At 33.4% G+C, this 10,551-nt stretch overlaps 1 protein-coding gene across 1 annotated transcript in view; it reads right to left on the bottom strand.

Annotated features, from left to right (window-relative positions):
- Positions 1-722: 722 nt before the first annotated feature.
- LOC112035379 (probable LRR receptor-like serine/threonine-protein kinase At1g07650) overlaps positions 723-10,551 on the bottom strand; it is a 38,238-nt gene continuing 28,409 nt past the window's right edge. Inside the window, 16 exon segments of the mRNA XM_065778913.1 lie at positions 723-1,285; positions 4,491-4,578; positions 4,580-4,639; positions 6,280-6,508; positions 6,626-6,724; positions 6,727-6,835; positions 6,982-7,013; positions 7,016-7,036; positions 7,039-7,080; positions 7,083-7,097; positions 8,010-8,150; positions 8,446-8,641; positions 8,710-9,086; positions 9,321-9,361; positions 9,462-9,497; positions 9,578-9,640. Coding sequence (XP_065634985.1) covers positions 911-1,285; positions 4,491-4,578; positions 4,580-4,639; positions 6,280-6,508; positions 6,626-6,724; positions 6,727-6,835; positions 6,982-7,013; positions 7,016-7,036; positions 7,039-7,080; positions 7,083-7,097; positions 8,010-8,150; positions 8,446-8,641; positions 8,710-9,086; positions 9,321-9,361; positions 9,462-9,497; positions 9,578-9,640 — 1,924 coding nt within the window. The 3' untranslated portion in view covers positions 723-910.

Below are 10,551 nucleotides of genomic sequence, written 5' to 3'. Positions count from 1 at the left end.
TTAAACATCTCTAACGCTCTTGAGTCTAATAGCTCAAAATTATGCTTAACCTCCACTAAGAGAGATAGAAATTATTTGGTGTGTGGCCATGACAAAGATTATGTAATTAATGTTTAAAGCCTCAATCTGTTAGTTGGGGAAATTTAATTAACATTTGATGATTCCACATATTTGTAATATAATATTTCCAAGCATAGGTGGGAAAATAGTACAATTTTTTTTTTTTTTTAAAAAAAAAGAAGTCAATTATCATTAAAAATACTTGGGCCTTTTTATAATGGAGCTGGGGCCTTAGGCCTAGCTATGCCTTGGGCCGGCATGGAGGCAATTTTGGTATAAACCTACAGATTGTACCGATAAGAAGCATAAAATGGCATATGGCTGACTTAAATTGCACCAGGGAGAATGTGGAATGAACCAACCAATGCAAGGCTTCGATCTGTCACTACTCCCATAATTAATCATCTGACTATACTGTCTATTGTAAAATTTACAATCATCAAAAAGGAATAATTTTCGAAAATACCGTTTAGCTTCAAGCTTCATGCCTTGATCTTATAGAGCAAATACTGGTCCACAAGTTGACAACATGCTAAATAAATGTGTGCTTTTCGCAGAGCAAATTCTCTCTCCCAACCAAATCCCATTCAAAGTATTATCTTGGAATTAAAACCACAAAGCTCATAGTTTCTTATCATTAAACAAGCACAATGCTCGTCATATAAGCTGGAGCCTTAGTTGCTTTTATATATATATATATATATAAGTTCAAGGTATATACATTTTTTTTGAACCGTAGATTACTTTAGATCTAACGGTGAGCAAAACACTATTAACCATGTTTGTAGAGTTATTACATACCTATGTTAGCTAATTTTACTTAAAATCCCACATTTATTGCCATCCACACTCATTCGTTTTGATTAGTGGAATAGATATTGTGGGCAGATGTAGAAGAAGAACCAATCCATGTTGCATTTGATGATTGAACAAGGCTCTGACTTTCCATTGAGTTTGGTCGTGAGCTCTCACCATATTGATCTCTTAAGGCTTCAAACCCCCGTTCATCGCCATAAATACTTGGACCTCTTGTCAATTCATCAATGACTATCCGGCCTTCAAGCATGTTCACTACTGCAGTCATGACAGGCCTAAGCACTGGTGATGGATTAGTGCATAATAAAGCTACTTTAATCATTCTAAGTGCCTCTTCCTTGCTCAAATCAGATCCCAATTCTGGATCTACCAACTCCATCAAATCCCCTTTCTGTTGTAACACGGTGGCCTAAAATGACAAACGAAAAGAGCTTGTAAGTTATTAAAAAGAAAAGAAAAAAAAAAAAAAAAACAATTCAATTCTGCTTTTTTCTATCAATGATGTTCCCCAAGTTGGCAAACAATAGGCTACCATGTTAATTAAATGATAAAATACTATCACACACATAGTACACATGCTCACAAAAAATGAGGGAAAACATTACTTGAAGTCACAATTTCAAATTTCGAAATCAAGACTTCAAGTCATGTTTTCTCTTGTTTTCTGTGAGTGTATGTACTAGTGAAATAAACATTACTCTAATTAAAATATGAAAAGACAATTAACAGTTAATAACGAAAAAAGAATGACTTTTTCATAAAATATAAAAGCAATTAATATCAACATTTGTTTTGTAAACTCATCCTTTTCATTTATTAGCCAAATATAATTTAATTTTACTGTATTTTAAAGATATCTAATGAGTTTTTTTTTTTTTTTTTTTTTTTTGGTGTGTGTCTATGTTTGTTCTTAAAAGAAGTAGAGGTTTCAAGATCAAATCCAAGTTTTTCTCATGGAAAGAACTCACGGACATTTTTTTCCTTCTGATAATTAGAACACGTGGACAGTGTTATTGAATTATATGATGTTAAGACAACATCACTTGTCAGCACATCACTTTAATTCCAATATATAAAAATTAGTCATGCTTGTAAGTGAACAAAAACTGTTTATGAACAGCTACTCGACTTTAAAAAAAAGTTTTTTAATGGTTTCTTTTTTTCCTGAATGAAATATTATTAACCAAAACAAAGAAAAACATTATGGAGAATACTGGGCAGCCTTACCCAAGATAACATTAACAAAACATGCTGGGGAGTGGGCTAAATCCCATATCAAAACAGCTACAGATAGAGCTATGTGGAGACCACTTAGCTAACATATGAGTAGCAAGATTTGCATCCCTATAAACCCACCTGGATTTAATGGCTTCAAAAGCTATTTATGTTTGTTTTTTAGCAAACAAGTCAACTCAAGCCCAAGTTTGGGCTTGAATATTAAACTAGACAAACTAAAACATAATAATGTGTTCATAAATAAGCCATTTGGTACATCGTTCAGTCAGCTTCTATTTGGAATCCCATTCTGGAGAAGATGGAGAAGAAATTATTAGGGTGGAAATGTCTTTATTTATCCAAGGGTGGTAGGCTCGCTTTATTGAAGAGCACTCTTTCAAGCCTTCCTACTTATTTTTTATTGTTATATACTATTCCTATAGCAGTGACGGCTAGGTTGGAAAGAATCCAAAGAAACTTTTTATGGGGATTGTCTGAGGGGAGTTTCAAATACCCTTTGGTGGCGTGGGACAAGGTTTGCTCACCTATTGAAAATGGGAGGTTTGGGGATAAGAAATGTGGTGTCCTTTAATCAAGCTTTATTAGTGAAGTGGTTGTGGAGATATAGGCATGAAGTTACTCATCTTTGGCGGAGGTTTATATCCACTAAATATGAGGGGGGTCAAGGGGGTTGGAGTATTAAAGTTTGTAGGAGAACTCATGGGTGTGGTTTGTGGCGTAGTATTAATGAAGGGTGGGAAAGCTTTTCTAAGCATTTTTCCTTTGTTTTGGGTGATGGTACCCAAATTCAATTATGGCATGATAGATGGGTTAGGGTTGATCCCCTTAAAATCCTCTACCTTGAGTTATATGTGATTTTAGCTAATAAAGAAGCTTGTATTTCTGATGTTGTGAGTCATAAAGAGGGGGATGATGTTAGATTTTGGAACTTGAGATTTTATAGGGATTTTGAAGACTGGGAGCTTGCTGCTTCTTTTTATCTTCTTGATTTTATTCAAGCTCATCTTCACGTGGAGTAGGCAGCGATTCTCTGTGTTAGGGTCTTAATGGAAATGGTAAGTTTCATACCCTTTCCTTTTATAATGAGTTAGGGGAAACTCCCAATTCTATATTCCCTTGGAAAGGCATTTGGAAAGCAAAGGTTCCAAAAATGGTGGCTTTATATATATATATATATATATGGATGGCAGCTCATGATCGCATTCTTACATTGGATAATCTCATGCTTAGAGTTTGCCCATTGGAAAATCGGTGTTGTATGTGCCGATGCAGTGGGGAATCTGTGGACCATCTCCTTATTCACTGTCATGTGGCGAATTCTTTATGGGTTTTCATGCTTCAAGCTTTCAATATGCAGTGGGTCTTGCCTAGCTCCGTGGCAGAATTGTTATTTTGTTGGAATCATTGGCTTGGGAAACATGATTCTGAGAAGTCTTTGGTTGAATTAATAGGCTTGTGCTAGAGAAGTCTTTTTGATTGCTCTCGGTGCTAGGGTTTTACAAAATGTTCTTCTATTGTTCAGTTTTTTTTCTTCTTAATTTAGTCTCTTGATTGCTTTCTTTTGTGTTCTATTTTGTGATTTGTTGTGTTCATTCTCATGAACACATTGTATGTTTCTTTTTCTTTTCTTCATAAATAATAATTCTTATATTACCTATAAAAAAATGTGTTCGTGAATAAGCTTGTGAAAATGAAAGTTTGATTTGACAATATATAGTGTTATAGTTTTTTAAATATACTTGTCTAAAATTATATTTATATAGAATGGATAATGTAGGTTTTGTAAATAGGTTCATATAATATCAAATTAGTTATTATACATTATTGACAATATAGAGTGCATTAGCAGTAAAAATTCATAGATTTGTGATGGGGTAAAAATTTAGTCATGATTTTATATATATGGGAAAATATTAAGTTGATCAAGTAGCTCGCGAACAAGCTCGTGCTTGTTCAACAAGAAAATGAACTAAGCTTGAACATTAATCTTATTTTGTGATGAGCTTGAGCTCAGCTCGTGTTTGAAATGAAATTAAATGAACAAGCCTTAAAATTTTAATACTTGGCTCAGCTTGGCTTGACTCATTTACTGCCCTTATGCAACTTGAACCTTGAAGATACAACTAAAATGAAAAAAAAATAAAAATAAAAATAAAAAACCCTGCGTAATTTACCTAACTCTTGCACATGTATGTTTTCAACTATAAATGATGTTTATTTTCCAACTAAACCCAGTGAAACATAAAGCAGGTTAACCTAGTCAAATGGCGTAGTTCCAAAAGAAGAAACTTGGGTTCATATGTCTACCAAAAAAATCTTGTGTTCATTATATTCTTTAGCTGTAAGTTTCAAAACAATATGAGAATGATGTATCTTACCCGATCTAAAAGGCATACGAAGTTCTGATTTGGTCGATATTTCATGTTGTTCTTCCCAGCAACAATTTCCAATGCAACAACTCCAAACTATAACGTCCGCTTTGTAGGTTAGATGACCCCATAATGCATATTCTGGTGCCATATAGCCTCTGTAGCACATAAATTTATCATAATATTTGGTTCACTAATATGATGTTATGAACTTCTAAATCCAAAAAGGCCAACATCAGTCAATTACCAACCATTAGATTACCAATCAATTGTTATGCATGCAATCATGCAATTAATAAGTAATAATAAAACAACTAAAGCAAGAGTAATAAGTAAATTAAAATAGAGATATTACGTTTTCTAAAAATGGCAAAGGGGATCAAAGTTAATGAGTTGTTGCACTAAAAGATTTTTTTTTTTTTTTTTTTTTGGAGTGGGGGAGGGAGGGAATTATTCCATACGTCCAGTCTGCTATAGCTCTTTGTTTATGTGAGAAGGTGGGGACATTATGGTTTGGCCATAGAATTTGATCTATAATGATAATTGATTTTGTTGGACTTATTGATCATGATTGGTGCTGATGGTAGTTTCAAGAGTGTCTAGTGTTACTTTGAATGGTGAATGGTGAATGGCAATGGAAATTACCTAAAAGTGAAGCTGTTAGTGCTGTCCAATTAGAATGCTTGCTGGATCAGTTGCATGATGAAGATAAGGTGAGGTGGACTCTTACAACTAGTGGTGCTTTTCTTGCCATTCTACTTGGGAAGCCATAAGAGTTAGGAGTGGTGAGATGGATTGGTGGAAATTGGTGTGGAATACTATTGTGGTGAGGTGGATTGCCATTCTAGTCCCTTCTCTCATACTATTTGCAAGCGTGTTCGCAATATCCTAGCAAGAGTGTCCCTTGTGACTGGTTGGAGTTTGATGCAATGGGGGTTTCTCAAGTGGTTAGTAAAGTTGTTGTCGCAGCAACGGTATATCACATTTTGAGGTTGAGAAATCAGATACTGTATTAGGGCCCATTGATTTCCAAGAATCACATGGTGAAGAATGTCTTGAATGATGTGAGATGGAGGCCTGGGGCTTTTCTTCCTTCCAAACCTTCAATCAGTGGTCAAGCTCTCTGCTTTAAGCTGAGAATTCAGTTGCGAAAGGCTCTGTTTTGTGCTGCCAATTTGTTGTCTAGCTTCTTGTTTTTTGTGACTGGCTTCTGGCAGGGCTTGACAATGTGTCTGGGGTTTCAGAGGTTCATTGTTGTCCAGGTGCTTATATAGCTGCTGGTTTTAGTAATTGTAGATAAGCTGCTCCATGTTAGGGTGAATTGTGTTGTTGCTTGGGCAGAGGTTTATGTGCATTTGGGGGTATTATAGGAGGTTGCTTTGACAACATAATGTCTACAGCATGGCAGCTTGTATTTTGTGTTGTTTGAGCTATAATTGTGTCATTTTGGTTGATAATGTTTGCTTATTCATTAAAAAAAGGGGCATAGCATTAGAACTCAGTTTAAAAAGCATGGACACTATTATGTGTTTATGCCAAATAGAATATAAATCCAGTCAAGTACTTTGGTCAATACTCTTCTGACAGTATCTTCTATACTTGTCTTAGTGCAAAGAGTTCATTCTGGCCATATTTTGGTGTACTTTCAGGGCACAACTAAAATTACCAACATATAAGATCGGCATCAAATCACAATACCTCATAATCAAGATCTACAAAGGTAATGAAATAGAAGAGGGGGAAAAATAGACTCCAAAAGAGAAGTATAGAGGGGGCAAAAGAAAGAAAGTCAACTCACATTGTTCCAGCAATTCTGGTGCTAATGTGTGTGTTCTCCTCCTCATCGAGCTTGGCCAAACCAAAGTCAGAGATCTTAGGGTTAAGGTCTCTATCAAGTAACACATTAGTAGATTTGATGTCTCTATGAACAATTTTCAACGTTGATTCCTCATGCAAGAAAGCCAGACCTTTTGCTATACCAACACATATTTTCTGTCTTGCAGGCCAGTCCAATTTTAACCAGCCATCTGCAGGACTTGAAATTGATGTCCAGAACCCAATCAATGAAATTCATGATTAGTGTTTGTCCTCATTCTTCTATTATCAACATAAAATGCATGGTAAGGTATAAAACATTAGCTTACCGAACAAAGCACTAGCAAGGCTATTGTTTTCCATGTACTCATATACCAACAATAATTGTTTTCCTTCAATACAGCATCCATACAGTCTAACAAGATTTGATGTTGTAAACCAGATATCATGCCTATTTCATTCACAAATTCACGGCTTCCTTGCCTTGATTTTGATGAAAGTTGCTTAACCGCAATTACAACACCATCAGATAGTATACCCTACATCAAGAATAGAAAATATACATTTTCAGGAATGTATTTTATTGTGTAACTCTTCAAATGTCAAGATCAATAAGCAGAATAAGAATAATAATAAAAGGATGAAAAGAAAATCGTTCTAGAATAGAAACAGAGTTGTCAGGTACCTTGTAAACTGATCCAAAACCACCCTCCCCAGCTTGTTTGCAGCATTGAAGTTTTAGTGGCAGCTTTTATTTGTCGATATGTAAAAAAACCAGTTTGCAGTCTAATCCTTTTAACTCTTCAAAGGCATCAACTAAGATGTCAGAATGCATCTTATATATAACAAGAACAATGTTTAACCAAAAAAAAAAAATGCATGCCTCTTGACTAGTTAGATGAATCTTAAAGAGGATAAGAAAATAAAAGGCTTTTGGGATGGGCTATATTGTAGCAGAAGTTGGCAGGGGGGACGGGGTTGGGGGGGGGGGCGGGGGCGCTGGGGATGGTACTATATTGTAGCAGAAATATATGAAGTATGAACAAGAATAGGAAACCATAAGTTTTTAGATTTTATCTTTTTCCTCTTTCTCAATTACAAGTACTTTATTGGGAATCAAAAAATTAAATGGAAACGTGAAATATTCCATTCATTTATCATAGAATGAGATGGCTTGATACTTGTCACAAGATCATTTTGCAACTAAAATAAGAATATTAAACAAACAAACCAAATTTCATGCAACTTTGAGGACAAGTTGAGAGTGAAATCTTTAAAAATAATATTTTCTCTATCAAAAACTTGGTTTATAAAAACCTTTAGACGTCACTCGACTACAGAGAACTTAAGCCAAAAACACATTATTCATTTGAAAATTTACTTTATGCAGATTTTTTAAAAAATAAGCAATGATAAAGGCTTTTTTTTTTTTCTTTTTTTTCTTTTTGCATGATTCCATGGGCTCATTACTATCAAAATTGGAACTAAATGACCCAAATCATCATGCATCATCCCAAAGAAAAGATCTTACGCTTTGAACCCAAAAATCCTATAGTTTCTTTTTAAAATGTATTTTGGAATGCTGATCATCTAGGGAAAGATAAAGAAAAATAAAAATTTTCTTTTTCTATGCATTGTTCCAACTTCCTGCCATAGTAGGAGATAGTGAATATTGTCCCTCTATAATTTCCACATAAGATTTGCACAAATTACCATTTTCCCTTGATTTCCTCCCTCCCAAACAACCTTTCCACCAAAGAATGCCCAAAATCATAAAAATGAGGAGTAGCATTGCAACTACAGCTCCAACCACAATGGATATCTTCATCTTGCCATCATCAGGGAGACTGAAATCTACAGAAAATAAAAATAACTAAGGACAGTAATTTTAAGACTGCATTTTGAAATATATTTAGCACCATACAGAAAATCCAAAGCAAGATAGCAACAGATGGTTAAAAGACAAATAAAGTTTTTGATAGTCTTCCATCTAAATGTACTTCAACATGGTTTTGAGTCTTTCATCTAAATGCAAATACCTACGGATTTCTAGATCCACTAAAATCCTATGATTCCACAGTTCATCAATCTAATCTGAGTATGGAAAAAATTGGACAACAAAAAGATTCTTAATTGCCAATATAATTACCAGCTTCCACAGAGATAGCTGATATGAGGGGACCATATGTTCCTCTCGTTGGGGCAGTTGTTGTTCCTTTCCCAGCCCAAAAAAAGCGAATCATCAAAACTTTATTTGTTACATTTGCTTTATATTCCCTAACAACTGCTTTATCAACCCCTGGTGCAGCATTTTCAATATCAAAATCTTTCAACACCAGTTTTTCCTGCAGCAAATTAACTCAATTAACTCCTCTACTATAATATACAGATAGAAATAAATTTGACAGAATACCTGCACATAAATATCAAATATCCGCCTTCCAAGATTGTAAAAAGATCTATTGTCTCTGATTACTATCTCCGCAAAGTGAAGTTTCAATTTATAAGGTCCGTTTGCTAGGCAGCGGGCATAGTATGTGATTGAAAGAGGAGACAGGCGTGCACTTGTGTATAGTTCAGACTCATTCATTTTGAGTATGGATACATTATTTGCTATATAGTCCTTTGCGGTAGTGTTTACATCCCAAAATCTTCCAGAGCTACTAAATCCCCAATACTCCCTCACACGAACATATTTCGCTGCTCCAGCTGGGTCAACATCTGCTTCATACTTAATCTTTCCAATTGTAGTTGCTTTCCCAGCACAATTTATATGCACTGAATACAAATCTACATAGAAGCAGTACCAAATCAAATACAAGCAAACATAATAGAACAGCAATGAAATTTCCATTTTATTGTTAAAAAATTTATGTATTTTTCATGTACAAGATGAAATATTTAACTAAACTCTTTTCTTCAATTTCGAAGGAAATTACAAAAGACGAATACCTGACTAGACAATTGATGCATATACCTTATCATAATTTGATTCAAATTGATATATTCATAGATGATTATTACCTTTCTGACATGGAGATTCATCCAGGCACTCACGAAGTGTTCTTAATTAGTGAAGTAGATAAAGAATGTCAGTTATCCCAAATAAATTGAAAAAAAAAAATTATGTGGTTCTTCGTAAAAGATTACAAGTTTGAAGCTTACAACTTGTCCCTTCTAGAAAAGCTTTTGAAGAAATTTCTGATGCAAAGGAAAAATCAGTTAGTTTCAGAAAAGGTTATGAAGATCAAAGTGTGTAAACCTCAAGAAGGTAGACTTACATGTTATCTGTACAGGGTGGTGCAGAGCCCTCTGACAAATTATTGTACGAAAGATCTATTTGGCTACACAAAAAGCAAGATTATTATATTGTACTTCACTGTAACACCAGACATGAACAACAAAGTACTTTTTAAGAGTATTTTTCTAAAATTGTTGAAACTTTAAACTATTCATGGTGAAAAGTGTTAATATATTATGGTCCAAGAGACCAAACCTATTGTAGGCCGTGGCAATTCTAAAATTCTTTTTCAGGGCATTCCTCAATAAGCAAAAATTATATAATTTAATAAAAAAAAAATTTTGTATATTGACAACAATAACAATTAAAAAACACACAAATACATAAAGTTTATAATTGTCTTCTACGTAGTTTTCTTATCAAATATTTGTCTATAATTCTAGTAAAAGAATAAACAATAAACTATAAACTATAAGTTTATTTTAAAATATTAATAAAAACATTAATTATTGTTGTTTAGTTGTTTTATTAATTTGTTTGTCTTTTATAAACTATAATTTATTATGTTGTTGTTTCATTAATTATAAAATTGTTAATTATTATTTAGCGTAACATAATTTTATTTTTGAAACATTAGCCTAACATAATTTAATTTTTTTGTTTTTTATAATGTATTGTTTCATTATTGTTTAGCCTAACATGATTTAGTTGTTTAATTTGTTTATCAATTGTCTCTTATAATTTGTTATGTGTATAATTAATATGTATAATGTAATTAAAAGTTGAGTGGGTCAATCAAGTGATAAACCCAAGCCTTAAATTATACCCATGTCATAACCCAAACCATAAACCAGGGCCCACCCTTTAATTTAATTTAATTTTTAATAACTTTTTTTCTCTTTTCCTTTCTTTTCTCCGTCTTTTTTCTTTTTTCTTTTTTCTTCTTTTTTTTTTTTTTATTGAAATGGTAGAAGCATATTAATTATAAGAAAAAAAAAAAAAAAAAAAAAAAAA

Source organism: Quercus suber, unplaced genomic scaffold (assembly GCF_002906115.3).
Source record: "Quercus suber isolate HL8 unplaced genomic scaffold, Cork oak 2.0 scaffold_193, whole genome shotgun sequence".
NCBI lineage: Eukaryota > Viridiplantae > Streptophyta > Magnoliopsida > Fagales > Fagaceae > Quercus > Quercus suber.
This window is presented reverse-complemented; position numbering and strand designations above follow the sequence as displayed.